The sequence below is a fragment of the Tachyglossus aculeatus genome, chromosome 5, assembly GCF_015852505.1.
Source record: "Tachyglossus aculeatus isolate mTacAcu1 chromosome 5, mTacAcu1.pri, whole genome shotgun sequence".
NCBI lineage: Eukaryota > Metazoa > Chordata > Mammalia > Monotremata > Tachyglossidae > Tachyglossus > Tachyglossus aculeatus.
Genome location: NC_052070.1, coordinates 102766685 through 102783620, shown reverse-complemented (window position 1 = coordinate 102783620; position 16936 = coordinate 102766685). Strand labels below are relative to the sequence as shown.

The 16936-nt window shown below is 48.0% G+C and overlaps 1 protein-coding gene across 1 annotated transcript in view; it reads right to left on the bottom strand.

Annotated features, from left to right (window-relative positions):
* Nucleotides 1–2467: 2467 nt before the first annotated feature.
* LOC119928844 (olfactory receptor 14A2-like) overlaps nt 2468–16936 on the bottom strand; it is a 35397-nt gene continuing 20928 nt past the window's right edge. The window contains exons 3-4 of the mRNA XM_038747360.1: nt 3058–3183; nt 2468–2873 (exon numbers count right to left, since the gene is read on the bottom strand). Coding sequence (XP_038603288.1) covers nt 2468–2873; nt 3058–3183 — 532 coding nt within the window. The remainder of the gene's footprint in view (nt 2874–3057; nt 3184–16936) is intronic.

Here is a 16936-nt window from a genome sequence, read left to right as displayed (position 1 = left end):
CCATATCCATTATTTATTTACATTAACGTCTGTCTTTCCCGCTAGCCTGTAAACTCGTTGTGGTCTGGGAATGCGTCTTTTATATTGTATTATTGTACTCCCCTAAGTACCTAGTACAGTGTTCTGCACACAATAAGCACTCAATAAAAACAACTGACCAATTGAGTGAGTGATTATCTTGTATCTACTCTAGCACTTAGTACTACGCCTGGCACATACTAACCACTTAACAAATTCCATAAAAGGGAAGACATGCACATTCTGGCCTCAGGGAGTTCACAATTTAGTGAAGAGAGTAGACACCAGCGATTCTCATCAGAGAATGTAAGGATTTTACAGGGAGGGGTACCAATGCCAGGATGAAGTAGATCCATTACTAACCGAATATACAATTGGTAATCTATGTATAGGTAAGAATTGGGACTGTATAAGCATACATCGGGATGAAGGGTAACTGTTGATCTGATACAGTTAAAGTGTTGTGAGTTGCTTGGGGCAGACTTCCAGGAATTGGGGAAAAGGCAACTGTGTCTCTTGGGCCTTGGCACCTGCTTCTATACCGCCTTTCTCTGTCCCCACTCACCCAGCTCATCAAATAATCAGTCAATCAATCCATGGTCATTGTAGAGCGATTACTGTGTGCAGAACACTGTATTAAGATCCTGCGATTTTACTGTAATACATAGCTGGTAGATAGGGTTTCTGTCCACATTTATCTTACAGGCTAGAGGGGGATAGAGACATTAATCAATCGATCACTCAGTCAATGGTATTTATTGAGCACTTTCCACAAACAGAGCACTGTACTAGGCACTTGGGAGAGTACAGTATAACTGAGTATAACTATACAGTATAACTGAACTCCTTATCTTCCTTTCCAAACCCGGCCCTCTCCCCGACTTTCCCCTCACTGTAGGTGGCACTGCCATCCTTCCCGTCTCACAAGGCTGCAACCCTGGTGTCATCCTCGACTCCGCTCTTTCGTTCACCCCACACATCCAAACCTGCCAGTCACCAAAACCTGCTAGTTTCACCTCCGCAACATCGCCAAGATCTGCCCTTTCCTCTCCATCCAAACCGCTGCCTTGCTGGTTGAATCCCTCATCCTATCCTGACTGGATTACTGCATCAGCCTCCTCTCTGCTCTCCCATCCTGCTGTCTCTCCCCACGTTAGTCTGTACTTCACTGTGCTGCCCGGATTATCTTTGTACAGAAACGCTCTGGACATGTTACTCCCCTCCTCAAAAATCTCCAGTGGCTGCCTGTCAACACACGCATCAAGCAAAAACTCTTCACTCTCGGCTTCAAGGCTCTCCATCACCTCGCCCCCTCCTACCTCATCTCCCTTCTCTCCTTCTACAGCCCAGCCCGCACCTTCTAGTCCTCTGACGCTAACCTCTGCACTGTGTCTCGTTCTCGCCTGTCCCGCCACCGACCCCTGCCCATATCCTTCCCTTGGACTGGAATCCTCTCCCTCCACACATCCACCAACCTAGCTCTCTTCCTCCCTTCAAAGACCTACTTAGAGCTCATCTCCTCCAGGAGGCCTTCCCAGACTGAGCCCCCTTTTTCCTCTCCTCCTCCCAATCCCCCTGCCCTACCTCCTTCCCCTTCTCACAGCACTTGTATATGCTTGTACAGATTTATTACTCTATTTATTTTACTTGTACACATTTACTATTCTATTTATTTTGTTAATGATGTGCATATAGCTTTAATTCTATTTGTTCTGAGGATTTTGACACCTGTCTACACCTTTTGTTTTGTTGTCTTTCTCCCCCGTCTAGACTGTGAGCCCGTTGTTGGGTAGGGACTGTCTCTATATATTGCCAACGTGTACTTCCCAAGCGCTTAGTACAGTGCTCTGCACACGGTAAGTGTTCAATAAATACGGTTGAATGAATGAATGAATGAATGAACTGAGTTGACAGACACATTCCCTGCCCACAATGAGCTTACAAATCTAGAGCAGTATACTAGCAAGTCTAGAGGAAGATAAAGATATTAAGCAATCAATCAATCAGACAATCCGTCAATAATATTTATTGAACACTTACTCTCTGTGGAGCACTGTACAAAACAATAGACCAATCAGTGGTAAGTATTGAGTGCTTACTATGTGCAGGACATGATTCTAAGTGCTTGAGAGAGTACAATACAACAAAATTGGTTGACATATTCCCTGCCCACATGGAGCTTAAAATCTACTGGCGTACCTTGCATTTCTCCCATTCAAATCTAACAGGGATCAAGGAAAGGTCTCTAAATCCTGAACAGGAAGAAGGGCCATATCAGCCACAGCAGAACACATAGGAAAACCTTCCCTGTCGGAACACTGTCTTTAGACCCGAAGGATGGCTGTAAATCCGGACAAATCCTTGGATAATCCCTCTGACAACTTCTGGGATCATTGGCACGGAGAAACAGACATTTTAGGCCAGAGAGGGTGCTGGAAGAGTGTACACTTTAGGACCTCCCGAGGGCAGTTTTCATATCTTTATTCTTCAGACTGTAGATAAGGGGGTTGTGGGCGGGGGGCACCACAGTGTAGAGCACGGATGTCAGTAGGTCCAGCGTTGAGGGGCAGTCCGAGGGAGGTTTGAGATAGGCGAAAGTCCAGGTATAGAAAAAAGCAACGAAGACGGTGAGTTGAAGCAGGCAGGTGAAGAAGGCTTTGGCCTGGCACTCAGTGGCCGTAATCTTCAGTAAGGCCCAGAAAATGCGGAGGTACGAGTCGATGATGACCATGAAGCAGACGACAGCTAACGCTACCGCAGTGGACATGTTCACATGCGTGGCAACTTGGTCCTGGGAGCAGGAGATCTTCAGCAGAGTGGAGACGTCAGAGAAGAACTGTGGGACAACGTTGGACCTGCAGAAGGACATGGAGAAAGATGAAGCTGAAAACAAGACCCCAATCACTCCTCCGCTGAGCCATGAGGCGGCGGCCATCTTTCCACAGGCCCCTCGGTCCATGATGACGTTGTGGCGCAGGGGGAGGCAGATGGCAGCCTAGCGGTCGTAGGACATTACCATGAGGACGAAATACTCAGAACCCATAAACAAGATGCACAGGAAAAAGCTGAGCGATGCAGTCTAGGAAGAAAATGGGGTTCTTATTGCTCAGGGAGTTGTAGATGGACTTGGGGCAGTTGAGACAGAGGTCGAGGACGGACAGGTGCCTGAGGAAGAAGTGCATAGGGGTATGTAGGCACCGGTCGAGGACTATGACCGCGACGATGAGGAAATTCCCCTTCAGGGCCGCCAGGTAAACCAGGAGGAACAGCGCAGCGTGAACCAGCTGCAGCTCCCGGGCTTCCAAGAATCCCAGCAGCAGGAGTTCTGTCTTCACAGTGACACTGGTCACTTTCTGGGAATTGACACTGACTGCCTAAGGCCATTTAAAAAGCAGAAGTAGATTCAAATAGGGACGATAATAATAATCCAGAGAATAGTTCACAGAAGAGGAGAAAATCTTTGGGTTGGAGGGAAATCTCAGATTTTGGGGTATTTTATGGTATTTGTTAAGCTCCCAATGCGTACCAAGCACTGTATTCAGCTACAAGTAATTACGTAGTTCATCTCCCTCAGTTTACCTCCTATTTACCCTCCTACTTAGACTCTGAGGTCCATGAGGAGCCTGATAAACTTTTATCTACTTCAGCACTTAGTACAGTGCTTACCACGTAGTGCATGCTTAACAAATACCATTATTGTTATTCTTATTATTATTATTAACTAGTCAAATCATTTCCTATCTTTTTATGCGTATTCAATAGCTCCTTTACCTTTCATATGTATTTGCCTCACCTTCTATTCCCCAACATATTATTTAAATTCATACCTGGGCAAACTTCTAGCTCTGCCTCACACTCATTACTCCCACGTCGATCCCCTCTCTCGGTCTGTTCCCCCATCTTAGAACTCCCACCTCTTCAAATAATAATTATGGTATATGCTAAGCGCTTACTATGTGTAACTCACTGTACTAACCGCTGGGGGGATGCAGGCAAATCGGGTTGGTCCTACACGGGGCTCACAGTCTCAACCTCCCTTTTCCAGATGAGGTAACTGAGGCCCAGAGAAGTGAAGTGAGTTGCCCAAGGTCACACAGCAGACAAGTAGCAGAGCCGGGATTAGGACCTTCTGACTCCCCGAAGCGTGGTTTATCCACTCCACCATGATGCTCCTCCTGACAAACCACAATCCTTCCACGTTCCAATTTCTACACAAGAGCCCATCCCCTCCAATGAGCTTTTCACAGCTAACTCTCAGGCAGACAAACCCATCCACCATCTCTACACATCATGGACCTTCTGATACTCTTCTTAGGCATGTATATTGTTTTACTCCATTGAACAGCCACCTCTCTAGGTTGCTCTGCTGTAGATACTTCTAAGTCTATCTCCACTTTCCTTTGTTTTTACTAATGTCTGCTTCCCCCTTCTGACTGTACGTTTATGAGCAGGGAACAGGCCTAGCAGCTCTGCTCTACTGTATTCTTCGTAGTGCTTAGAACAGTGCTCTGCAACCAGTCATCGCTAAATAAATATCATTGATTGATTGATTGATCAGTCTAAGCATTTTGTGGGCAGGGAATGTGCCATTACTGGTCTAGTGCTTCCCATAGGCCAGCACTTAATTATGACTTCTTCCTTATCCCTAAACCTGTCTAAAACCAGAAGACAACATTAATCAATCAGTGATACCTATTGAGCATTTACAGTGCAGAACACTGTGCCTAGCACTTGGAAGGGTACAATACAACATGGTTGGCAAAGAACTTCCCTGCCCACATTCAATTAGTCAATCAATGGCATTTACTGAGTGCTTACTGTGTGCAGAGCACTGACCTAAGTGGCTTGACAATACAACGAAGTTGATACACACGTTCCCTACCCACATTTAATCAGTCGATGGTATTTATTGAGTGCTTACTGTGTGCAGAGCACTGTACTCAGAGCTTGGGAGAGGACAATAAAACGTAATTGGTAAATGTTTTCCCTACCCACAGTGACCTCTCAGTCTAGAGAGCAGTTTAACTTATTTCTATCCCTCACCCTATGCTCAAACCTGCCACTTTTCCTTACTTTACAATTCGTAAATCAGTAAGATACCTAGAGTACTTTATAAACACTATAATAAGAAGAGATATATTAATATATGATATAGATAATATAATAACAATAATTGTGGCATTTGTTATGCGCGTACTATGTGTCAAGCATTATACTAAGTCTTGGGGTACATACAAGATAATCAGGTCCCTTTTAGGGTCCCCAGTACCAGTAGAAGGGAGAACTCATGTATTCCCATTTTGCTCCTCCTGTACGCCAAGCACTGGAATAGCTATGTTGGACACAGTCTCTGCTCTACCTGACGCTTACAGTCTAAGAGAGAGGGAGAGCATAAATGAAATACTTGCCTTCGAGGAGTTTACAGTATAATGGATTGTTGTATCTCCGCCCACAGTGTATGAAAGAAACCAAGGTTCCAGTAAACATATGAGTTAAAACACAGGGAATAATAACAATAGTATTACTATGGACCAAGCACTGATCTATGCTCCGGGGTATATGCAAATTATTCAGGTTGGACACAGTTTCTGTCCCACACGGAGGTCACCCTCTTATTCCCCATTTTGCAAATAAGGCAACTGAGGCTCAGAGAAGTGAAGTGACTTTCCCAAGGTCACACAGCAGACACATGGTAGAGCCAAGATTAGAAGCCAGGTCCTCTGAGTTAGAGGCCCGTGCTCTATCCACTAGGCCACGATGCTTCCCGAAAGCTATGATGCTTGAATGAAAACTACAGAATAATTGATCAATCAATGATATCTGTTGAGCACTTACCGGATACTAGACACTGTACTAACACTTAGCAGATGAGGAAACTGGAGCACAGAAAGATTAAGCGGCTTTCCCGAGATCACACAGCAGGCCAGTAGAAGAGATGGGGGGGAGGTCTTCTGTACAAAGCACCTGGGAGAGTATAATATTATATACTCATTTCCTCCCTAAGGAAAATTACAATCTAGACTGGGAGACAGACATTAATATCAATAAATATAATACAGATATATATGTATGTGTTCTGGGACTGGGCGGATGAAAAAGTAGCAAATCAGGGTGATGCAGAAAGTGGTGGGAGAAGAGGAAATGGGGGCTTACCTGGAGAAGACTTCTTGGAGGAGATGTGCATAACATGTAGCAACTATGTGGAGTTGAAGATATACAGTGAGGGTGAGAATTGAATACCTCAGTGATAAAGCAACTGGCTAGGTTGTCATGACTGTGAGATTGTGAGTCAGGGAAGGATTCTATGCAACAGGATCATAAAAATAATATGAAGAATAATAACGGTATTTGCTTACTATGTTGCCAAGCACTGTTCTAAGTCCTGGGGTAAATACAAGGTAATCAGAGTGTCCCATGTGTGGCTCAGAGTCTTCATCCCAGTTTTACAGATGAGATACCTGAGGCACATAGAAGTGAAGTGGCTTGCCCAAGGCCTTACAACAGACCAGTGGCGGAGCCGGGATTAGAACCCATGTCCTCTAAATCCCAAGCACGTGCTCTTGCCACTAATCTATGGTCTCCCTACAGCTGATTGGATGTGCATGTCCAGCCTTGACCTTGAAAGTCAGGTGTAAATAACCCCCAGAGAGAGCTGGAAGTCTGTACCTACCTGCACTTGGATATCCTTAAACCCACCAAAATTCTCAAGGCAACGAAGAAGTTAAGGCTGTGTGACCTTGGACTAGTCACTTCTCTTCTTTGTGCCTAAATTAACTCATCTGTAAAATTGGGATTAAGAGTGTGAACGGCTAGTGAGATAGTGACTGTGTCTAACCAGATTCACTTGTATCTATCCCAGCGCTTAGAACAGTGCTTGGCAAATAATAAGTGCTTAACAAGAACTATAATAATGATGATAATAATAATAATAATAATAACAATATAAATAGATGCAAGAGGGGTGGAGGGCATGGGGCAGAACAGTGACTGGAACTGTGGGTAGGAGGGTGGGGAGAAGTGAGGGTGATGGCAGTTGACAGAAGGAGCGTAGTCGTAGGGAGGGCAGGGAGGATAGCGAGTGGGATCAGGAGTGGGTCACTGACAGAAAACCAAGATGCACACCTCATTATCATCTCCACAGTTATTCTGGAGGTTCTCCCCGTGCGACGCATGGCAGTGTTATGGGATACATGGTCCCCAGTGGGGTAGTCACGTAGGGCAAGGCCGCAACCCCACCCAAGGTCTGCAAGGTCTCCAGAGGTGCTATACCCTCGGGGAGCCAGTCCCGAACAGGACATAATGAGGCCCCTCAGCCCAACGTGTGACCCGTCCACCGAGGGGAGTCCCGCAGGAGAGGCAGCGTGCTTTTCCGGAAAGGTCCGGCTTCACCGAGAGCACGAAACGCTCCAAGCAGGAAGCAAGAAGAGCCAGGACCCCCACACCTCCCGGAGATCCTCCTGTGGCCGACGTCCGTGAGCTGAGGGAACTGTTGAAGGACAACAGAGACCAGAGCCCTCTCACTCGAGTCTGACTAGTGAGTCTAGGCCGGGGAGAACACGGATGGGTTGGGGTCTTTCAGGGGAGACGGTGGCCGCAGAGAACTAGAATCTTCTCACGTCTCCATGCGTAAAACCAATCTCTCCCCTGGGCATCTCCATGGCTCTTAACCGGCTGGATCTATTGGGTGGGTGGCGGAGATGGACGGGGATGGATCGGTGAATAACGTTCTGGGTGGCCAATAGATCACATTTCTTGAGCACTTACTTTGTGGAGAGCACCATTCTAAGTGTTCGGGAGAGTAAATTATACGATTGGTAGACATATTCCCTGCTCGTAAGGAGCTTACAGTCTAGAAGGGGAGACAAACATTAATTAATTAATTAATTAATTCAGTCGTATCTATTGAGCGCTTACTGTGTACAGAGCACTGTACTAAGCACTTGGGAAGTACAAGTTGGCTACATATAGAGACGGTCCCTACCCAACAGCGGGTTCACAGTCTAGAAGGGGGAGACAGACAACAAAACAAAGCATATTAACAAAATAAAATAAATATGTACAAGTAAAATAGAGTAATAAATATGTACAAACATATATACAGGTGTTGTGGGGAAACGAGGGAGGTAAGGCGGGTAGGATTGGGAAGGGGAGGAGGGGGAGAGGAATGAGGAGGCTCAGTCTGGGAAGGCCACCTGGAGGAGGTGAGTTCTCAGTAGGGCTTTGAGGGGAGGAAGAGAACTAGCTTGGCGGATGTGCGGAGGGACAGCATTCCAGGCCAGGGTGAGGAAGGGGGCCGGGCGTCGATTGCGGGACAGGCGAGAATGAGGCACAGTGAAGAGGTTAGAGGCAGAGGAGTGGAGGGTGCGGCCTGGGCTGTAGAAGGAAAGAAGCGAGGTGAGGGAGGAGGGGGCGAGGTGATGGAGAGCCGTGAAACCGAGAGTGAAGAGTTTTTGCCTGATGCGTAGGTTGATTGGGAGCCACTGGAGACTTTTGAGGAGGGGAGTAACATGCCAAGAGCATTTCTGCACAAAGATGATCGGGCAGCAGCGTGAAGTACAGATTAAAGTGGGGACTGTCTGTACAGGAGAAAGGGAGATCAGAGAGGAGGCTAATCCATTAATCCAGTCGGGATAGGATGAGAGATTGAACCAGCAGGGTAGCAGTTTGGATTGAGAGGAAAGGGCGGATCTTGGCGATGTTGCAGAGGTGAGACCGGCAGGTTCTGGTAACGGATTGGATGTGATGGGTGGGCGAGAGAGCAGAGTCGAGGATGACACCAAGGTTGCGGGCTCGTGAGACAGGAAGTATGGTACTGTCGTCAACAGTGATGGCAAAGTCAGGGAGAGGGCAGGGCTTGGGAGAGAAGATAAGGAGTTCAGTCTTGGGCATATTGAGTTTTAGATGGCGGGCAGACATCTTGATGGAGATGTCTTGAAGGCAGAAGGAACCACGAGCCTGAGGGAGGGAGAGGGAGCAGGGGCAGAGATGTAGATTTGGGTGTCATCAGCGTAGAGATGATAGTTGAAGCCGTGGGAGCGAATGAGTTCACCAAGGGAGTGAGTGTAGAGAGAGAACAGAAGGGGACCAAGCACTGACCCTTGAGGAACCCCTACAGTAAGGGGATGGGAGGAGGAGGAGGAGCCCGCGAAAGAGACTGAGAATGAACGGCCGCAGTGATAAGAGGAGAACCAGGAGAGGACAGCATCTATGAAGCCAAGGTTGGATATCATGTTGAGTAGAAGGGGGTGGTCCACAGTGTCGACGGCAGCTGAAAGGTCGAGGAGGATTAGCATAGAGTAGTGGACGTGGATTTGGCAAGCAGGAGGTCAGTGGTGACCTTCGAGAGGGCAGTTTACGTGGAATGTTGGGGACGGATGCCAGATTGGAGGGGCTCGAGGAAAGAGTTGTCGTTGAGGAAGTCGAGGCAGCGGGTGTAGATGACTAGTTCAAGGAGTTTGGAAAGGAATGGTTGGAGGGAGATAGGGCGATAACTAGAAAAGCAGGCAGGGTCAAGAGAGTGCTTTTTTAGGATGGGAGAGACGTGGGCATGTTTAAAGGCAGAGGGGAAGGACTACTGGAGAGTGAGCGGTTGGAGATGGAAGTTAAGGAGCGGAGGAGGGACTGAGCGAGAGATTTCATAAGATGAGAGGGAATGGGGTCAGAAGCACAGGTGGCCGGCATAGCAATTGAGAGGAGGGAGGAGATCTCATCTGAGGATATTGCTGGGAAGGATGGGACAGTAGCGGAGAGTGTTGAGAGCCTGGGGGTTGGAGAAGGGGGAGGAGTGACTTTGGGGAGCTTAGACCTGATGGACTTAATTTTATTAATGAAGTAGGGGGCCAGATCTTTCGGGGTGAGGGAACGAGGAGGGGGAGGAACAGGGGGCCTGAGAAGGGAGTTAAATGTACGGAAGAGTTGACGGGGATGATGGGCATGGGTGTCAATAAGGGAGGAGAAATAGTTTTGTCTGGCAGAGGAGAGGGCAGAGTTAAGGCAGGAAAGGATAAACTTGAAGGGAACGAGGTTGGCATGGTGTTTAGACTTTCGCCAGCAGCGTTCAGCAGCTCGAGCATAAGAGCGAAGGAGGCGGACAGTGTCAGTGATCCAGGGATGTGGGTTGGTGGTACGAGAGAGGCGAAGGGAAAGGGGAGCGAGGGAGTCCAGCTGAGTAGAGAGGGTAGAGTTTAGAGCAGTAATCTGATAATCAAGATTGGATAGAGAGGAAAGGGAGGCGAGGTGGGGTGTGAAGCTCTCAGAAAGATCGATGGGGTCTCGAGAGCGGAGGTCTCTGTGAGGTAGTAATATAGATTTACAGGGGAGAGGAGTGGGAGTGAGTAGGCAGGTGAGAAGGTTATGATCAGAGAAAGGGATTTCAGAGTTGGTGAGGGTGGAGATAGTACAGCGGTAGGAGATGATGAGTTCGAGGGTGTGACCAAATTGATGAGTGGGCGAGGTGGGGTGGACCAACAGGTTGGCAGCGTCAAGGAGAGATAGAAGGCAGGTGACAGAGGAGTCACCAGAGATATCCATGTGGATGTTGAAGTCTCCGAGGATCAGAATGGGCATGGGAAAGGAGAGAAGGAAGGTGAGGAAGGGGTTAAAATCGTTAAAGAAGTTGGAGGTGGGGCCGGGGGGGCGGTAGATGACGGCTACAAGAATCTGGAGGGGTTGGTAGAGGCGAGTAATGTGGGCTTCAAAGGAAAGGAAGGAAAGGGATGGGGGAGGAGGGATAGTGCGAAAGCGACATTGAGGGGCGAGAAGGAAACCGACACCTCCTCCTATTCCGATGAGTATGGGGGAGTGGGAGGAGAAGAGGCCTCCACTGGTGAGAGCAGCAGAAGAGACTCTGTCGTCCGGAAACAACCATGTTTCAGGTAGGGCGAGGAGGAGTAGAGAGCTGGAAAGGAATAGGTCCAGGATGAAAGGGAACTTACCTATAATGGAGCGGGGGGTTCCAGAGGCCACACTTGGCAGCAGCAGTGGAGGGAGGGGAGGGAGGGGGAAGGGTGCAGGGGGGTAGGGAGGGTTTGGATTGGGATGAGTTGGCGGGGGCCTAGGCGGGGAAAGTGGGAAGTGGGGTGGCGATGAGAAAGGAGAACTGGGATGGGGTGGCCGCGGGGAGGAGGGGAGGGAGGGGTCTGGGAGGGAGGAGTTAAGGGTTTTCTCTGGTACAGAGGGATCCTGGGTAAGGGGTGAGGGGGAGGGGTGGTGGTGGGGGAAAGGGAGGGTAAAATCTGGGTGGGAGAGGGGACGAGGAAGGTGAGGCATGGGAATGGCAGTTGGGAGCAAGGGAATTGATAGTTCACGGTGAGGTCAACAAGGTAAATGACAGCATAGAGGGAGGTTAACAATTGAAATGCAAAAACAATAACACTGGCAATGATATAAGTAGGTGATGGCATCACAGAGGGTAGTTAACAATTAACATGCTATGGCAATAATAATAAATGATGTATCCATACAGACGCGACATGGGATCGAGAAAGCGGTGAAGAAAGGGGGCAAATTCAAGTGAAGGGCGACACGGATGGGAGTAGGAGAAGAGGAAATCGGGACTTAGTCGGCGAAGGCCTCTTGGAAGAGATGTGATTTTAATTAGGCTTTGAAGGCGGGGAGAGTGAATGTCTGTCGGATATGAAGAGGGAGGACATTCCAGGCAAAAGACAGAACGTTGACGAGAGGTGGTTGGTGGGAGAGATGAGATGGAGGTACGATGAATAGATTGTCATTAGAGGAGTGAAGTGTGTGGGCTGGCTTGTAGTAGAATAGTAGCGAGGTAAGATAGGAGGGAGCGAGGTGATTGTGAGCTTTAGCGATGATGGTGAGGAATTTCTGTATGACGCAGATGTGGATGAACAACCACTGCGGTTTCTTGAGGAGTGGGGAAGCATGGTCAGAGCTGGTAATATCTGCGTCTCAGTGGTGTTTACCAAGCACCTGCTATCTGAAGAGCACCGTACCCAGTTCTGAGCAAGAAAACAATTCATTAGACACGGTCCTTAGAGAGTGCAGTGACAACTAGATGATGGTTAAGCTCACACGGGAAATAAAAGGCTCTCCTACCCCAGATTTGCCATGAAACAGGAGGCTACATCTGGTGAGATATGGTTTATTTGGTTGCGGTCAGCACAGCGCTGTGCACATAGTTAAGTGGTCAACATATTTGATCGATTGATTGATTCTGGTTTCTTTCTGCCTGAAGGTTGAAGGTTAAGAGGGGAAGCTTCTCATGGTTACCCAGTGCACACATTTGGCTCGTCTAAAATCAAACTACTCACTGCATTTTGGTCTCATCTATCCCGCTACTGACCCCTAGCCCATATCCTTTAATTGGCCTGGAACTTCCTCCCTCTTCATATACTAATAATAATAATAATTGTATTTGATAGCACTGTTCTAAGCGCTGGGGTATATGCAAGTTTATCATGCCGGCTCAGTTTCTGTTCCACATGGGGCTCATGAGCTTAATGCCCATTTTACAGATGAGAGACCTGAGGCACAGAGAAGTGAAGCGACTTGCACAATGTCACACAGCAGGCAAGGGACAGAGCCAGGACTGTAACCCAGGACCTTCTGACTCTCAGGCCCTTGCTTTTTCCACTAGACCTCACTGTCTACTCTGACAGACCATCGCTCTCTCCACCTTCAGAGACTTCTTAAAATCAAATCTCCTCCAAGAGTCCTTCCCGACTGAGCCCTAATTTCCCCTACTTTCTCTCCCTTCTGCCTTGCCCTTGCCCTTAGATTTGTACCTTTCATTCGCCCCACTCTCATCCCCACAGCACTTATGTACATATTTGAAATTTATTTCAATTTATGTCTCCCCCTCTATCCTGTAAACCCCCCGTCTAAAGCAAATATGTCCTTCAATTCTGCAATATTACACTCTCCCAATCGCAAAGTGCTCAATAAATAACATTGTTGGATTGATTTGGATAGATCCTATCCCGTCTGGACTACTTCATCAGCCTTCTCTCTGATCTTCCATCCTCGTGTCTCTCCCCACTTCAATCCATACTTCATGCTGCTGCCCGGATTGTCTTTGTCCAGAAACGCTCTGGGCATGTTACTCCCCTCCTCAAAAATCTCCGGTGGCTACAAATCAATCTGCGCATCAGGCAGAAACTCCTCACCCTGGGCTTCAAAGCTCTCCATCACCTCGCCCCCTCCTACCTCACCTCCCTTCTCTCCTTCTACAGCCCACCCCGCACCCTCCGCTCCTCTGCCGCTAATCTCTTCACCGTACCTCGTTCTCACCTGTCCCGCCATCGACCCCTGGCCCATGTCATCCCCCGGGCCTGGAATGCCCTCCCTCTGCCCATCCGCCAAGCTAGCTCTCTTCCTCCCTTCAAGGCCCTACTGAGAGCTCACCTCCTCCAGGAGGCCTTCCCAGAATGAGCCCCTTCCTTCCTCTCCCCCCTCGCCCCCCTCTCCATCCCCCCATCTTACCTCCTTCCCTTCCCCACAGCCTTGGGCATGTCATTTAACTTCCCTGTGCCTCAGGTTGCTCCTTTGTCAAATGGGGAGTAAACACTTCTCCACCTGTTTTTATTTCAATGCTGTCATCCCCTCTAGACTGTAAGTTCATAGTGGTAAGGGAACATGTCTACCAACTTGATAATATTATTATATTGCATGCTCCAGGCCTTAGAACAGTATGCATTCAATAAATAAGACTGATTAGTTTAAAAAGCAATGTGGTGTGCTCGAAAAAGCATGGGACTGGGAGTCAAAGAAGGTCATGGGTTCTAATCCCAGCTCTGCCACTTGTCTGCTGTGTAACCTTGGGCAAGTCATTTCACTTTTCTGTGCCTCTGCTACCTCATCTGTAAAATGGGGATTGAGACTGTGAGCCCCACGTGGGAAAGGGACTCTGTTCAGCCCGATTTGCTTGCATCTACTCCAGCTCTTACTACAGTGCCTGTCACATAGTAAGCACTTAAGAAATACCTTTATTATTATTATTATTATTATTATCATTATTATTATTATTATTATTATCATCCTGGGTTCTAATCCTGGCTCCTCCATTTGCCTGCTGTGTGACCTTGATTAAGTCATTTCACTTGTCTGTGCCTCATGGAGGTTGAGATCCCCTGGAGGGCCAGGCCAAAGCATTCTTCACCTGCCTGCCACATCTCGCCATGGTCTCTCTGTACTTTTTCATGAGTTATTTAACCCATCTGTAGCCGCCCTCATCCTCACCATCTACATTGGATCTGCTGGTGTCCTTGATCTACACAGTGCTGCCCCCGACCCTGAACCCCCTCATCTACAGCCTGAGGAACAAGAACATGAAGGCCGTCCTGGGGAAGATCTTCTCCAGCAACTTCATTTCCGGGATAAACCGACTCTCTATTTGCTGGGGTTAGAGGAGGACGGATGGATCCATCTGAGGGAAGGAACATGGAGAAGTGAGTAGCCTGAGCCTGGGAGGCAGTGGACCTGATTACTAATTCTGTCTCTGCCATTTGTCTGCTGTGTGATCTTGGGCCTTGATCACTTCACTGTGCCTCATTTCCTTCATCAGCAAATAGGGGATTCAGGACCTGTTCCCCATCCTATTTAGACTGTGAATTCTATGTGGGACCGAGACTGCGTCCAATCTGATGATTTGTATCTATCCCGATGCTTAGTAAAGATCGTAGTAAATTCTTAGTAAGTACAACCATCATTATTAAAGGAAGAGTCTAGTCTCACTGGTCTACAGGACAGAGCGTTCTTATTGTTCCTCCTCCCTCAACACTTTTCCATTCTTCAGTCTTTATTGCCAAATCCAATGACTCCTACTCTATGTTATCGTGTTCTCCTCAAGCAAGCAATCATATGTTTTACTCTGTATATTTACTTGTACATATTTACTATTTTATTTGTTTTGTTAATGATGAGCATTTAGCTAAAATTCTATTTATTCTGACGATTTTGACATCTGTCTACATGTTTTGTTTTGTTGTCTGTCTCCCCCTTCTAGACTGTGAGCCCGTTGTTGGGTAGGGATTGTCTCTATATTTTATCGACTTGTGTTTCCCAAGCGCTTAGTACAGTGATCTTCACAAAGTAAGCGCTCAATAACGAGTTGTCTACACTCGCTGCCTCGAATCCCTCAATGTCAACTCTCTCCTCGACCCCCTCCAATCTGGCTTCCGTCCCGTACATTCCACCGAACCTGCCCTCTCAAAGGTCACCAATGACCTCCTGCTTGCCAAATCCAACGGCTCCTACTCTGTCCTAATCCTCCTCGACCTCTCAGCTGCCTTCGACACTGTAGACCACCCCCTTCTCCTCAACACGCTATCCAACCTTGACTCCGGAGACTCCGTCCTCTCCCGGTTCTCCTCTTATCTCTCCGGCCATTCATTCTCAGTCTCCATTGCAGGCTCCTCCTCCTCCTCCCATCACCTTACTGTAGGGGTTCCTCAAGGTTCAGTTATTGGTTCCCTTCTGTTCTCTATCTACACTCACTCCCTTGGTGAACTCATTCGCTCCCACTTCCTCAACTATCATCTGTACGCTGATGACACCCAAATCTACATCTCTTCCCCTGCTCTCTCTCCCTCCCTTCAGGCTCGTGTCTCCTCCTGCCTTCAAGACATCTGCATCTGGATGCCTGCCCGCCACCTAAAATTCAATATGTCCAAGACTGAACTCCTTATCTCCCCCAACCCAAACCCTTCCATCTCCCTGACTTTCCCATCACTGTACACGGCACTATTCATCCTTCCTGTCTCACAAGCCCGCAAACTTGGTGTCATCCTCGACTCTGCTCTCTCGTTCAACCCTCACATCCAATCCACCACCAAAACCTGCCGGTCTCACCTCCGCATCACCGCCAAGATCCGCCCTTTCCTCTCCATCCAAACCGCTACACTGCTGGTTGAATCTCTCATCCTATCCCGACTGGATTACTGCATCAGCCTCCCATATGATCTCCCATCCTCCTGTCTCTCCCCTCTTCAGTCTATATTTCACGCTGCTGCCCGGATCACCTTTGTGCAGAAACGCTCTGGGCATGTTACTCTCCTCCTCAAAAATCTCCAGGTGCTACCAGTCAATTTACGCATCAAACAAAAACCCCTCACTTTCGGCTTTAAGGCATTCCATCACCTCGCCCCCCCTCCTACCTCACCTCCCTTCTTTCCTTCTACAGCCCAGCCTGCACCCTCCGCTCCTCTGCAGCTAACCTCCTCACTGTGCCTCGTTCTTGCCTGTCCCGCCGTCGACCCCCGGCCCACATCCTCCCCCTGGCCTGGAATGCCCTCCCTCCGCACATCCGCCAAGCCAGCTCTCTTCCTCCCTTCAAAGCCCTACTGAGAGTTCACCCCCTCCAGGAGGCCTTCCCAGACTGAGCCCCCTCTTTCCTTTCCCGCTCCCCATCCCCCCGCCCTACCTCCTTTCCCTCCCCACAGTACCTGTATATACGTTTGTACAGATTTATTACTCTATTTTACTTGTACATATTTACTATTCTATTTATTTTATTTTGTTAATATGTTTTGTGTTGTTGTCTGTCTCCCCCTTCTAAACTGTGAACCAGTTGTTGTGTAGGGACTGTCTCTATATGTTGCCAACTGGTACTTCCCAAGCCCTTAGTTCAGTGGTCTGCATGCAGTAAGTGCTCAATAAATACGATTGAATGAATGAATGAATAAATAAATACGATCGAATGAATGAAGAAATTCCCTCTCTTTTATTCGTCATGGTATTTGTTAAATGTTTACTATATGCCAGGAACTGTATTAAGCATTGGGGTCGATACAAGCTAATCAGGTGGGACACAATTCATGTCCCACCAGAGCTCAGAGTTATAATCTCCATTTCAAAGATGAGGTAATTGATACCCCGAGAATTGATGTGACTTGCCGAAGGTCACACAGCTGACAAGAGGCAGAGTCAAGATTAGAACCCAGAACCTCTGACT